The sequence below is a fragment of the Podarcis filfolensis genome (assembly GCF_964270895.1).
Source record: "Podarcis filfolensis genome assembly, chromosome: 13".
Lineage (NCBI taxonomy): Eukaryota > Metazoa > Chordata > Lepidosauria > Squamata > Lacertidae > Podarcis > Podarcis filfolensis.
Window position 1 is genome coordinate 19,422,348 of NC_139615.1, and position 15,402 is coordinate 19,437,749.

The following is a 15,402-nucleotide window of genomic DNA, read 5'->3' on the forward strand; positions in this document are numbered from 1 at the left end:
CCAACCTATCCATTCTTAAGGAAATCAGCCCTGAGTGCTCACTGGAAGGACAGATCATGAAGCTGAGGCTCCAATACTTTGGCCACCTCATGAGAAGAGAAGACTCCCTGGAAAAGACCCTGATGTTGGGAAAGATGGAGGGCACAAGGAGAAGGGGACGACAGAGGACAAGATGGTTGGACAGTGTTCTCGAAGCTACAAACATGAGTCTGACCAAACTGCGGGAGGCAGTGGAAGACAGGAGTGCCTGGCGTGCTCTGGTCCATGGGGTCACGAAGAGTCGGACACGACTAAACAACAACAACAAAAAGTACACAAAAATGCTTGCATGCCTTGTGGGATATCTTTGGGAGAAGAAAAGTCTCAGGAGTAAACCCTACACAACATGGATGTAGCCAGGATTTATGTTGGAGGGGGAAGGCTTCATGTCAGGGGGAACAGAAGCTCAAGTATTTGTATTGATTGCGGGGGTGGGCCTTGGCTACGCCCCTGCTACACAAATCCAGAGTGGAGTACTAAAAATAGTTGTGTGGCGCCTTGTATGCCTCCTTCCCGCGACTCCTGCAGCCAAGCTGGTGCCAAACGTATTGCTCTGCTTTCCTTTTGAGGGGGACAGCCCATGAACTCCATACACCACCCAGGATTGCACGCCTTGCAATGTATACTATAAGCAAGTCTCCCAAAAGTAACTCCTCAGCTTCCTAGTTCTCTTGCCATTTCCTGCCTAAGCTGAACCATTTCCCTAAAAGTGTACAGAAGATGGGATTTTCAGAATGCAGATGTTCTTTTTAGCTATAAATATTTAACAGTTCCCACTGTTGAATAAATTTCTTTGGTGTAAAGAATAAGAGACTTTGGTAATTAAGCAGTGTATAAATAGCTTAAATAAATAAATCTGCATTGCGAACAAAGCAACATTTGCACAGCTAGTGGTGTGAATGATTTAATTAACAAAAACTTTTCTTTTTTTTTTGCTGAATGGAATCTAGAAATAAGTGGATTATGAGGGAAAATACAGAGATTAATATGAGAAGCATAAAACGGGTTGTGAGCATTGAAGAGTAACAAGCTATTTAAATCATGGGCCAAAAACTATTGTAATTAGTAAAAGCCAGGCCCAATGTACTGCCCCATTTCATTGGCCAATTGCTTGAGTTCCTGGAAATCTGCTTGTTTGGGATCAGCCATATCTTCCTCCCATGGCAACTGCCTTTTCTCGTCATAGTCTTCACTGAGCCCCTTTGGTTGGCTAATATCTTCCATGGAATAAGGAGCTCTGGGCAGATTGACTAATGCCAGTTGGCCATCTTGCACAGAGTCATCATAATAAGCATCCTCTTTGTCACGCCGCATTAGGATTGGCTGGTAGAAAGAGAGCTGTTGGTCTAGTCTACTAATATCCACACTGTTCTCTGGATTTTCACATGTGGAAACTGTTGTATATCTAGGAGAGAAAGCAACCGATTGACAAGACTGAATGAGTGTCTCTCTCATATATATATATATATATATATATATATATATATATATATATATATGCGTGCACACACACACACACAAACAATATATATTTAGGCACACAGTGCTTTTTTTCTAAAAAAATGTTTAGGGGTACTCTCATTTTCCTACTCATACTGCCCCTCAATGAGGCCAAACGTTAGAATCACAAAATGTTTAGGGGTATGTGTACCCCTGCGTACCCCAGAAAAAAGCACTGAGCACACACACACACCCCCACACACACTGTACTTTTCTGTGTATAAGACTAGGTTTTTTTACTTTAAAATTATGTGAAAAACTGTGGGTCATATACACGGGGCAATCTCCCCCCTATTTTCTTAAATTGGAGTCCCAAAAAGTAGGGGGCGTCTTATACATGGGGGCATCTTATAAATGAAAAAATACGGGGGGAGGGAGTATCATCCCAGTCCAATCAACATTAATTGCATCTTGCAGAGTATCCTAAAACAATATGTGGAGCAAATGCAATAATATAAGACTTCATTTATTTTATCTTAAATCAGTCTTGCAAAACAGAGTACAATTTTATTAGCACATAGTTTATTGGGGTATTATTATTGTAATTAATTTATTAACTGCCTTCTGCACAACTGTCTTAATGTGATGTACAATAAAAAGCAAAGCAAAAAAAAACATGCAAGAAACAGCAGATACACTTAAAACAAAACTAAAACAATGCAAAACAGACAGTCTTGCAGCTACTTTAGTTGCAGCTTTCTCTTGTGAAGAATTCTACAGAGACAGAATCCTCCTTACCTTTTACCTCTGCACTTCAGCCCTTGGGCACATGGGCAATACTGGCTAGGTTTGGGAAAGGCTGTGAGGCTGCCCCAACCCATCAGTCCAAAGAGGGAACTGCTGGGAATCTGGCATACTTCCCCTTCCTTTGGATAAGGAGTGCAGACTGGGAACGAGAGAGCTGTGTTGGAGATAGGACAAAGATTATAAAGGATTATGTGAAGAAAATCCATAAAGTAAAATCTGCCTGGAATATCTGCTATACAAGATACACTGGATTGGTTCACACGTAACACTAAGACAAACTATGTCGTGGCATGAATGAGCTACTATACTGGTGCACATTTAGAAAAATTCAGCCACTTAGCTCCTCTCCTTGTGAGTTAAACCATAGTTAGTCTCTTAGCATTATGTGCAAATCCAGTCTTGTGGTTTGTTTCAGTAGCCCAAACCAAACAGAAGCTATAACCAATACCTGCTCTTGGCTTACTGATTGTGAGAATGAGGACAGGGGTTATATCAGGACCATGGTGTGAGAGGCAAAGGTTAACTGCCTCTCCACAGGCACTGTGGTCTCAGTCTGGATTATAGTCCCCAGGAATTGGTACTTTCAGTTTAAAAGCTTTCACGCAACTCCAAGTAAAGCAGTCAACATCACAAAATATGAGCAGACCAAATACGAGGGTAGGAGGAAGTAGATTATCACACCGGAGGCATGAGTACATAAAAACCATCTTACAATTGCTGGCAGTGCAACACAGCCCCTGAGCACACTTGTCCTGGCGTGGGTCACATCTTGTTCCGCTCTCACCACGGCTCACTCCTTTTGCACACCTGCCCCACACACAGAGGTATCCTAGACAGCATTCCCTGTCCTTCCAGCATATCTAGGAGACAAAGCATGATGACGACACAACATCTAGGAGGTGAAGCATGATGACGACACAACATTTATTCTTTGAAGCTCAAAACTAGAAAATTCATTTAAAATACAAGGCACTACCAGTGAAAAGACCCTGCCTTATTTTATTTATTCAGGATATGCTACTCAAAAGGCCAGCTTCTGTGTTTGCATTTCAAAATATGAGCAGACTAATACCAAAATTGCACAGGACCTTTTCTCTCTTTTTCTGATACCCTTTTTTTCCTTTCTCGCTCTTGCTCTCTTCCTGGCCAGCAGGCTGTCTGTCAGGGGACGGGCAGATTCCTCTTGCCAGAGGCCTGAACTGATCACATTTGAGAGCTTTTGAAATTAGGCAGAGGGCCACATGCAGCCTAGGACTGCAGGTTGCCAGCACTCTTGTAGAAAGACTTTTGCTTTGGAGCCTCTCGTTTTAGAATACCCCTTTCTGCAGTAGAAATATTTTCCAGGGACAGTTCTGGCAGCAAAGTTGAGCGTACTCACTGTATTCTTGACCTTACACTGCCGACACCGGGAAGCAAGGAAGGACTTAAAGCAGAACTGGTCCTTTTGGCAGTCACTGTCACTCACACATTCCTGCTGGAGAGGAAGGACATATTTAAAAAGGGCTACAAGATCATTGCACTAGCAAGTTCCCTATTTCGTTGCTGGGTAATGGCTGAATTTAAGACTGCAGTTGGCTTCTGTGGAGCATCTTAGCTGGCTACTAGGATGGGACTTCTCCCTACCTCAGCTCAAACCTGTAAGTTTCCCATAGATAGCTCTACATGTAAGAAAAGGTAATAGAGTGTTACTCCTTTTGGAATATTAATGGTTACTGCAAACTTTATTTCTGAATGCACAGCAGAATATAAACAGCTCCGTTTCCCATGTATATTCCCAACTAGCATTGTATACAGTCGTAGGGAATTTAACTGTGTGCTTAAGCACAGGCTCCAAGCTCTCCCATTCCTTGCTTCCCTTGAACTAAGACAGGGGTGGGGGAACTTTTTTCAGCCCAAGGGCCACATTCCCTTCTGGGCAGCCTTCCAGGGGCCGCATGCCAGGGGTGGGGTCAACAGCGGTGACTTGCAAAGGCCAGATTCCTATACAACCTGCATCCAGGGAAGCAAGGACCATAGTTCAAGGGCACATCTTCCGAAGCTGGCAAAAGCATTCAAGAAGATTGTGGAGCAGAACTGGTGAACTCATAGGGAGGGTGTGCAGCCTACAGAAAGTCCTGATGGCTATTTAATGAGGCCTGTAGGGTCACATTTGGTCGCCAGCCTGAGCTTCGCTGCTCCTGGACTAGGAGAAGCTCTGCTGCAGGCCTTCATCAAGAGCCCTGCTAGAGAACTGTAGAGAAGCCCATTGATAGAGCTTTTAATGTTACCAACACTTGTGTGGAACTTGGAGCCAGTGTGGTGTAGTGGTTAGAGTGCTGGAATAGGACCCAGGAGACCAGGGTTTGATTCCCACTTGGCTATGAAACTCACACTGAGTGACCGTGGGCCGGTCACAGTCTCTCTACCTCACAGGGATGTTGTGAGGATAAAATTGGGAGGAAGAGAACCAAGTATGCCACCTTGAGCTCCTTGGAGGGTGTTATAAATGTAATAAATAAAGAAAACAAAAACACAGCAGCCCCAAGAGTCTATCTCGTCACCTCTCCCACCTCGTGGAAGAATTCAGATCAGACAAAAAGAAAGCACCCACACAAGCAGTGCTTGGAGCATATGAAAGACAGTCGGAAAATTGCAAATAAACCTCTTATCCCTCTCAGGCACACCACCTGTTTTGCCTTACATGCCACAAATTCTCCTGCAAACTACCTCAGTTTGGAAGTGGCATTTCTAGTACACAGATGTTTTTCTTAAAATGTTTGTGCCATTTATCTCCACAAGAATCCTTCACAAGTGTGGCGTACACAGGATGCTGAGTGTCGCCTTCCAATGTACAGCACCCATTTCGAGAATTGTTTCAATTCTTACTCTTACATACAGTACACACACACATAAAGCACAGCTGGAAAATACCGTAGTTTTAAGTATGGTCTGATATGACAGTCAGATGCATAATGATCTCTTGGTGGTTTGTTGTTTTCTCTTCAAAAAGAAGACATAATGTGGGAAACCTCTTTCAGTTCAGGTTTCCTTTTTCAATGCAAGTGTGAACCTGTTCGATTTGAAAGGAAGAGTGAAGTGCCAGATAAAACCTCAGAAATTCATTTGGGCGAGTGATTTCCAATGGATCTGCCTCTCCCCATCATTCATGCACAGAAACGTATGGCTTATTTTTTGTTTTGTAATTTATTCCAGTCGCAGAGTACAGCTTTTCTTGGTACGGAACTATATAGCGAGCCAAGAACAAGGTTGCTGTTGAAGCTGCTAGTCATATACTGAGTTTTCAGATTTTAACAAGAATTTGCTTCCTGTTATCAGATTAACAAGTTGCTCTACTCTGTCTCAAGCAGGGCGGAATTTTGTTCTTGTTTATTTTCTCTCTCGTGTTTTTCTGTAAAAACAATAACAAAGATGATTTAATTTTTATTGTTTTTACAGGGGGGGAAATACAAAGGAGCATGGTGCTGATAGCACCAAGGTCACAGGTTTGATCTCCGCATGGGACAGCTGCATATTCCTGAATTGCAGGGGGTTGAACTAGATGATCCTTGGGGTCCCTTCCAACTCTGATTCTATTGCATATGGAATATCTTTATTTAATGTTGAGCATCAATCAGTACAAATTTATTCAGTCGATTGCTGTTTCCTGGGCTGGTGACTATCCAATTTAACTCCATGTTTTTATCTAGCTGCTCAGATACCAAATTTTGTTCTGTGTGGAAATGATTCTGCATATCTTTATTTCGAAATTTCATATATATTTGGGGATGTAATGTTTTATTCCATGTTGTGAGGCCTTTTGATTATAGACAGTGAGCCTGAAACCAAGACTGATGGGGGGAAATGGGTTACCTTGGCACAGAACTTTGAATGCCCCAGCACAGACAGATTTAACTTACAGGCCAGCTTTTAGGTCTAACCATTTCCCAGCCTGCTACAAGAAGAAAGTGCCAGAAAGGGGGGGGGTGTATATATATTTCTCTCTTCTTTCCTTCCTCTCTGCACAGAGACGATTCTAGTCTGTTTTCTTAGAGCCAAATGTTGCTGTTTCTGAACAGGGCTGGGCATAATCAAAGAGGAGAGCAAAATTGAAGTAACCTGACGGGCCCTTGATTTCAGTGGGGGAGTTGGGCTGCTCTCATTGAAACCAACAGGACAAACTGCTCACAGTTTGAGGGTGTAATATCAAACACTGCTGGTAATTACTATAGCTTGTAGGTCAGTGACAATATGACAGGTGTAAGAAGAATTATGGGAATTACGGTATTGTGGAAATAATAAGAATTACCAGTATACTCCCTTGCTACCAGCTATGTGTGGGGTGGAACTGCTGCCACCTCTCTCTTTCCCTTCAAATTCAACACCTACCTTTTCCACAGTTACATCTGCACCATACATTTAAAGCACATGCCGCTCCTGATAAGAATCCTGTAAGCTGTAGTTTGTTAACAGTGCTGGGAACTGGACTCTGTGATAGGTAAACTACAGTTCCCCGAGTTCTTTGGCGGAAGCCATGTGCTTTAAATGTATGGTGTGGGTGTGATGGTAGCAACACTTAAGAACATTTCACAGCAGTCACAAATGTGTCTTCCTTCCCTGTGTTGTTTTCCCACTGTTGATTTTAAATTGTAAGCTCCTTGCAAGCAGAGATCTGTGTATGTTGCCTATGTGCACTGTTACATGCAGTGGTAGCACAGGAAGATTTGTTGTTGTTGTTGTTGTTGTTGTTGTTGTTGTTGTTTTGAATCCCAGCCAGGATTCAGGTGGTTCTATCTGAGCTATTCTGTATTCAGGAACCTGATTCTATAACATTAGAAAAGAAAAATACAAATTGCTCGTTCTCAGGGTTTTGTTTTCAAAAGGAAAGATTTTTATTTCAAGAATTTGAGAGAAACTCTTTTCTCCTTTCGGAGGATTCTCTCCCCAGCCTGCCACCCTGTGGATGTGAAAGAGGAAATAGCTAGGAAACCAGAGACATTCTCTGCTGCCCAGGCAAATTGGAGGTTTCCCTCCTGCCTTATATTTTCCTCCAGAAGAAAAGGAAATGATGCTTTCGTGGGAGGAGCTTGCGGTTTGGGGTGACAGGCAGGGCCTTCTTCTTGATGGGGTGGGGGGCTGTCAAAAGCCCATTCCGAATGGCCAGCAGCCTGTGCCTCCTGTCAGTGGCCGGCTCTTCCTTTTCCCAGTTGGCTTCGGGGATGGGCTTGCTCTTAAGGTGCTGGGGCAAGCGGAAGATTAGAAAGGTCAGCCTAGGCCTAGGCTGGGGTGGGCCCAGCTTGAGGAATCTGAGCCCAGTGCTCTCTCTGTCTGCCTCAGCGCCATTTTCTTCCTGACTAGCCACTGGCTTTTTCTCCTGGAAAGATACAGATAAAATGCAACCAGGGTGAGGATATTACCTCAGTGGTTTGTGGGAATCAGCCTGAGAAGGACTTTATGCTTAGAATGAGAAGTGGGAGGGTTTCCAAGCTGGGGGTCCACATTCTTTTACCCCCTCCAGGAGAGAAGAGGGGGTCAGAGGAAGAGGAATTCCTGGGATAGGGAAAAGACCAATCTACGGGAATAGGGAGAAAGAGGGGGCAACCTGTGGCCCTCCAGATGTTGCTGGGCTCCACCTCCCGTCATTCCCTGACCCCTGGTCCAGAAGTTCACCCATCCCTCCGTTTGGGGAAAGCAGAGGTATACTAGTCTAACAAGGTTTATTGGCCATGATAGTTGAACTGAACTGCCAGTATCAAATAATGGGGACAGATAGCACAGGGCAACTGCAGCCTTCCATCCCTACTTATAAGCTTCCCAGCGTAAAAACCCACCTGTGTAGATCAGGCTAGTTTCTACCCCTCCCTATTCTCTATCCAGGGAACTGAGAGGCATGATCAGAGTTCTAAGACATATTCAAGCCCGGCATAGACATGCAAGGGGGATATGAAGTATGTCTGCAGAAGGAGAGAGGTCTAAAGACCAGACAGAGAGGTCTGGAGAGACGCATCTAGAATCTAACACACAGCTTGCCACACACACCAAGTCACACGCAACCAAAAAATTAGCTGAGGAAAGGTGAGTGGGCTTGTCACCCTCCTGAGCGCACACTGACCTCCTCCTCTTCCTCTTCCTCTTCCTCCGGGCGGGCGTCTGCCTGTTCAATAGAAGTCACCGTTTTCTCTGAAAACACCATCTCGCCTGTACGGTTATCAGTCATCTGCATATTTTGAGAGAACAACATTAAGATTGCATGGGAGCAACAGAACAAATGAAGAAGCCTCCTTACTTTTAAACATTTGTGAGGCGGCATCATGGCTGACGGCAGAAACATCCTTATGGCCAAGGCTCCACAGAGCTATGGGGACAGTTGACTTGGCTTCACAGGGGCAAGGGGATGTCCTCAAGTACCTGCACTAGACTTGCGACCCCCTTAGGAAAGAGGTGGAGAGCCTATGCCTGTCCCATCAACCCAAGACAACATGACCAGGGGTCATGGATTATGGGAGTTGTAGTCTAGCAACACCTGGAGAGCACCCTTATTCCCCTCACAGAGCTGTGGTTCTCCACGTGGCTCAACAGTCAATTCCTCTGCCCAGGGAACTCTGGGAATTGTAGCTCTGTGAGGGCAACGCAGGTCTCCTAACAATGCTCAGCACCCCTTAACAAACTACACTTCCCAGGAATCTTTGGAGGAAGCTCTAACTGTTTAAAGATGTATGATGCCACTTTAAATGTACAGTGCCAATGGGGCCCTACTCAGATTAGACCCATGGAAACTAATGAATCCAAGTTAGTCATGTCCATTAACTTCAGTTGGTCTGCTAGCATGGGACAGAACCCATAGTCTACAAACAGCATGCACCAGATTATAATACCAATGGTGGACTGTGGGAGGGAAAGAATACATGGGGAAAGATTATTCCATGGCTTTGTTGGGATGGTTGGTTACTTGAATTGCAATATATACACGGAGAGCCATTTGTCAGAATGGGTGAAAGCTGACAGGAAACATGAACTTGCTTCAAGAACCATGTCAAGGTTCAGCCTTGCCAGATAAGCAACTGGGAGTCCAGGACCTAAGATCTATTCCAGGCTGGCCAAAGGGGTTCCGCTGACTGTGGCTGAGCATCTAAGCTGTCCTCTGCTGCCTTGTGCATATATTTTATATATTACTGACGAAATGCCTTTTAGTCTAGAATTTGATGTCCCCAAATGGCTACCCAACGACAGGGATGGCCTGGACACCACCAACTATATTGATCAGAACTTGCACCCCCAGGTATTGAATTCCCAGCCAGTGAGGTAAGCTGAGCTTAGTTATTCATGGTTCTTCATTTTGGTTTTGGTTTTCAATAGCTGACTCACTTTGCTGATTTCATGGTGGCTGTAGACAGTGGCATTCCCCACTTTCCTCTGGTGCTTCTCCTCGTTGTGATAGTTTGAGGGCAGCTTGCTGATATCCACAGAGGGCTCAAGCTGGTCTTTCCCCAGCACGTCCTCCTACACAATAGACAAAAACGGATCATTATACTGTGTAGGGAAAGGAGACAGAGGGTCCCTTCGGATGAACTGTTTATTGAGCATCCTGATTCCCTTGGACAAAACTTACACAGAGGTTAGATTATGCGCGGTCTTTATTTAACATTCATTTTTATTTGTTTGCAGGGAGGTTATACAACAATGAGCGTTAGTGTTGCTTTCATTCCAATTCGCTTTTGGAGTCTTTGCATGTCTTCCGGTATTTTATCCTTTCCGCTCATTTCCTCATCACTTTCCTAGCCATTTCTTTTGGCTTTTTTTGGCTTTTTTTTTTTTGGCTTGGACTTTTCTTTGGAAAAGTCCATTTCTTTTTCAAAGTGAATTTCATTTGCACTTCAATTGTGCAAACCTAAACTCTGGGGATGCATTCGGATCCCACCTGCAAAATGCTCACTGTTTGTGCAAGATACCGTCTTGCCCACCCTAATTTGACCTTTTTACAATAAGGAGAGTGACAGGGAAAGTGTGAGTCAACAGTTGCTTAACACAACCACCGTATAACCTCTCCAACAAACAAAATGATCGATAAAGAGCCATCATTGTCATTCCGCCCCACAAACTTCATGCAAAGAAATCAAGTTGAATGATTAATAAACAGGTCTGGAAGCCCAACAGCATCTTCTCCCTCTTTCCAAAAAGTAGCCTTCATCAGAGGAATAGGTTAAAATAATAATAAACATAAGTTTGTTTTCTTACTAGTCTTCTGTTTATTTTTGAAATAAATAAATAACAATGTGTTTTTTTAAAAAAAGAAACAAATTTGAGGAACAGCTACCAAGAATGATAGCCTTAATGGTTCGTAGCTGGTCAATTTCATCAAAGGGTACTTTCAGATGAGAGATCCCTCTCAAGTATGGCTGGCCAGACACCACTTAACTGTTTAACTGCCAAGGCCCAAGATGTCTAGCAGAATCCTCAGTGCCTGCAGGTGAGAACCCTCCCCTTTCCGCAGCTTCTAAGAATTCTCATGGAGGAAAATAATAAACAGGTCAGTGTGATTTCTGCAGCAAGGCAGAAACAATTTAGATTTAAACTTGAAGTTTCAGTCTGGAAATTAACCATTACAAGACAAGATGCCACACCCACAAAATGCTCACAAGCTGTTGTGCTGTCAGGGCAGGACTTTGATGCATACTTCTATAAGACCACTGAGTCTGAAATTGCTCACAAGAGTAGATTTAACGGGTTTATTATGCCAGCACAAAGTATTAATTTCAGCATTCAAATTTCAAAGCAGAAATTAAGGATTAAGGTGCTTTCCAAATATGTGGAATTGGGCATTCTTAACCCCCAAACCCCAGCTTTTGAACCTTAAAATCATGAGAGATTTGCTTGTGAACCTCTGAGAAATCAACATTTTACATTCCCAAAGGCTGGGAATTGATGCTATTCTAAATTCCCATAATGTAATTAGCACTGGAACACTTTCTCATCCACCTCCAGGGGAAAGCACACACCCAAACAAACATTAACTGTGAACACATCATTATTTAAAGCACACGACATGCCCCAGAGAATCCTGGTAACTGTAGTTTACTCCCACAGAGCCACCATTTCCAGCACCACCAATAATACACTATAGTTCCCAGGACTCCCCCCACCCCAGCCTTTCTGGAGAAGGAAAATGTGTTTTAAATGTATTGTGCGTATGCAACCTGAGTGCATCATGAGCAAGAAAAAGAATGAGCAGGTTGTGGGGAATCAGATGATAATGAGAACGAGATGGAGAAAAGTTGTTTGAGATCTTCCTTGGGCTTTAAATGTAAAGGATGGGCAGATTCCATCCAGAATTCCTAGATACTGTGCAGTGTTTACTGCAGCCTCCACCAACCTGGGGCTGGTGGGAGTCGCAGACCAAATCAGCCAGAGGATACCAGGATTATTGCAAGAATCCTCCCTTTAAAAAACCCCCAACTCATTACAGATGTTCACAGAGCATCTGAAGCATCCCTTCTATTATGTGGAATGGGTGTGTGTGGATCTGAGGCTCCCCCTCTCCCTCTCTCATCATCATCATCCCTTACCCTGCTCTGCTCAAAGATGTTGCGAAACTCCTTGAAGAGCCTCTCCACGCTGGGGGGCAGGAAGGCAGCAGATGCCGTGCTCCTTCCTTGCATCAGAGCTGTCAGGCACCATAATCCCCACACCAGCGGCAGCAGCATCTTGGGCCGATCCCTGATTCTGTCGCTGCCAGAGCCAGACCTGCGCAAAAGGCAGAAGCAGAGAAGGGGAAATATCGGAGAGAGAGGAGCTAACCCAGCAGGCACCGCCCCTGCCGGCTATTCTCAGACCCTCCCCTCCTGCACTCAGGCGTCCACCCAACCCCACAACCCTTCGTCCCTTTGCTCTGCCCCAGAACAGCCCACGTGGACCAGTGCTTAGAGGCCCAAAGGGACAGAGGCCTTTCCCCCCAAATCCCAGGCAAACCAAGTCGAAAAAAGCAAGGATGGGGATCCTGTAGCCTTACAGGTGCTTTGGGGCTCCCAAGGGCCGTGGGTCGGGCCAGAGCACATGCTGTGCGTGCAGAAGGTCCCTGGCTCAATCCCTGGCATCACCAGGTGTTGGAAACCCTGAAGGGGAGCTGCCAGCCAGTGCAGTAAACACTGAGGGTAGATCCACACCATATATTTAACACTCATTTAAAGAACATGACATAGCTGTCAACTTTCAGATTTGAAAATAAGGGATCAGCAGCCTCACCTGTCCCAGGGACAGTCTACGGGATATCTAACAATCCGGGATAGCAGCGGGAAGCAGCGGGAAACGGCGCTGGAATAAGGGAATTTCCCACAAAGAAAGGGAAGGTTGACAGCTATGGAACGTTATTTCCCCCAATGACTCCTGGGAGCTGTAGCTACCATGCTCATAGAGCAACAATTCCCAGCACCCTTAACAAACTACAGTTCCCAAGATGATTAGGGGGGGAGTTGTGTGTTTTAAATGTATGGTGTGGATCTGCCCTGAGGTGGTGGCACCAATAGACAGACTAAGTGTGTTCCAGCAGAGGGTGGTCTATGAGGAAAAACAGGGCTCTCAAATTTCAGCAAAGAAATACGATACTAAAATTTGCCCCCCTCCATTTACACCATTATTGTGGTGCCCCCCTCCCCATGGCACCAGCGTCCAGCACATCCCCTAAAATCACCTCTGATATTGGCCTGCTACCCTCCTCGCACCCACCCCTTCTCGGCACCCACACCCTTCGGGGTCAGCCACCCCTCTGCCCCACACAGGGGCTGCAGCCCACCTCTTCTTAACCCCCTCGATTCACTAGCCAGCCTGTAACTAAGCAGAACTCCCTGTCGGTCAGTTTCTGACAGGCCCATTTGAAAAAAGGTTCCGGTTCCGGAATGTGCCAGCTTTGCCTGGCATCTGTCAGGACAGAGCAGCTGTTTCTCCACACAGACCCATAAAGTGTATGTGTGGGGTGTCTTTTTACAGCCTTCCCATAAGCTGCCAGAGGTCCCTTGAATGATTTAGAGGGCCTCACATCCGTCACCCTATTTGCAATGTTTAGTTTGAGCTAGAGTTGACTCCAGAACATAACGTGAATCCTGGAGAGTTCAGCACTAGACGGAACATATGAAGTAACAATAAAGGACACGTCTGATCATGTCAAGAGCGCTTTCCCCTCACCGTTCAGGAAACAGTCAGCTGCAGAATATTAAGAAGCAAGGCTTTTAGGTCAGATGGGCTGGCCTTCAAAGCCCGGGAAGGCAGGTGAAGACCGCAATCCTAACTCCACTTACCTGGAAGTAAGCACCTCTAAATTCAATAGGTCTTACTTCTGAGTAGATATGGTTAGGATTGCACAAACGTCCACCTCAGTGTCTTCTCCCTCTGCCTCCAGTAATCCAAAGGACCAGATCCCCACATCTCTTTATCATCCACATATTTAAACCCAGCTGCTAAACCCAGCACAACTTACAAAAAAGGAAAAGCAGCACACAATAAAGGCCAAGATATTCAACATTAAAAGCACAGGACTGAAAGAAAACATCTTCGAAGGAGGACTTATGGAGATCCCTGCTGGATCAGCCCTAGGTCCATCTAGGCCACACACAGGGCCTGAAGGGCATATTGCTTGTGGACATGGAATTTCTATTAAGTCATAGTGGCCAATGGTGGTCATAGTGTGGTGGTTAAAGTGTTGGATTAGGACCTGGGAGACAATGGTTCAAAATACCCTCCCAGCCCTGCACCTCACTGGGTGATCTTGGGACAGCCTCTTGGCCAAATTTACCTCACAGATTTCCAGTGGGCATCAAATAGAGCAGGAAGAACTCTATGGCTGACTACACATCATACATGTAAAGCATATGCCCACCCTTCAATATCTTGCGAACTGTAGTTTCTCCCTCAGAACTACAAGTCCCAGCACCTTTAAATTACAATTCCCAGGGTTCTTTGGGGAAGTCATTTTTCGAGTCAATCCCGACATACCCCCACGCTTCCTCTTGTCCCCTTGCTTTTCCCCGGAAGAACAGTGGCAATTTGTGTTTTATTTTGCTCCAGTTTAGCACTGAAGTGCAGGTTTTCCCTGGGAAAGGAGCAGGGCAAGGGGGAAATTGCTCGGATTCATGCCTAGAAAGTGTGGGTCAAGCAGAAAACTCTTCAAGCCTCTGCTTTCTAGGTAACAGGACAAACGGAAATGTGGATGAGCCCAAGTAGTGCTATTAAAAACTCAGATAGCAACAGATCTTTGAAGAGCAGCATGCTGTTTATGGAGCTGGTGGAAGTTGTGGTCCAAAAAACATCTGGAGGGCCCCAGACGGGGGAAGGTTGCTTTTAATTACTGTACCACGGTCATTTTCAATCTGTGTTCCTCAGAGACTTGAACTGGGTTGCTAACTAACCAGACAGAAACACTTTTCACAGCAGTGTGGTTTGCAGGTATTATTAGCTGGTGACAGTGCCCACTAAGCAATCCCTTACTTAACAAGTTAAGTACAGTACTGTATTATCACTTGCTAATACAGGGATGTGGGTGGCGCTGTGGGTTAAACCACAGAGCCTAGGACTTGCCGATCAGACTCCCATTGCTCGGTCCCTGCTCCTGCCAACCTAGCAGTTCGAAAGCATGTCAAAATACAAGTAGATAAATAGGTACCGCTCCGGCAGGAAGGTAAACGACGTTTCTGTGCGCTGCTCTGGTTCCCCAGAAGCAGCTTAGTCATGCTGGCCACATGACTCAGAAGCTGTACGCCGGCTCCCTCGGCCAATAAAGCGAGATGAACGCCGCAACCCCAGAGTCGGCCACAACTGGACCTAATGGTCAGGGGTCCCTTTACCTTTAATAGCTGCAGAACAAGCTGCCATTAAGAGCACAGGAGCAGGGTCCAGTAACAAAGTTGGCAACTGTAACCCTAAAGTCTTCTCCTGCAGGACACAGCCACAGCAGGGAGTTGAATGAATTGTTTAGAATCACTCTTAATATTTTGCACAGGGTGACAGCTAGACATCAGAAGAGCGGACCACACCCTGAAAAATTGCATGCTAGCATGCATCCCAGAATACTCCACAGTGTGGAGGTACTGTAGCAGATATGCAGAGGTCCTGCCACAAAAACAAAATAACAAAGAAAGTAAATCACAGATTAAA

General features: G+C 45.2%; 1 protein-coding gene across 6 annotated transcripts; it reads right to left on the minus strand.

Moving 5' to 3' along the window:
• Window positions 1–930: 930 nt before the first annotated feature.
• Window positions 931–14,065, minus strand: DKKL1 (dickkopf like acrosomal protein 1). Of its 6 annotated transcripts, none has more exons than XM_083580337.1 (8): window positions 14,045–14,065; window positions 11,826–12,003; window positions 9,628–9,762; window positions 8,375–8,479; window positions 3,665–3,760; window positions 2,999–3,146; window positions 2,278–2,440; window positions 931–1,444 (listed from the first exon to the last, which is right to left on the minus strand). In XM_083580337.1, the coding sequence occupies exons 2-8, from the start codon at window positions 11,961–11,963 to the stop codon at window positions 1,102–1,104; spliced, it is 1,128 nt and encodes a 375-aa protein (XP_083436463.1). In that variant the 5' UTR covers window positions 11,964–12,003; window positions 14,045–14,065; the 3' UTR covers window positions 931–1,101. The 6 variants fall into 6 exon arrangements, with proteins under 6 accessions (XP_083436463.1, XP_083436462.1, XP_083436465.1 ...); XM_083580336.1 differs by lacking the exon at window positions 14,045–14,065 and adding an exon at window positions 13,730–13,885; XM_083580339.1 differs by lacking the exon at window positions 14,045–14,065 and adding an exon at window positions 13,049–13,200 and having other exon boundaries at window positions 3,665–3,757.
• Window positions 14,066–15,402: the final 1,337 nt, after the last annotated feature.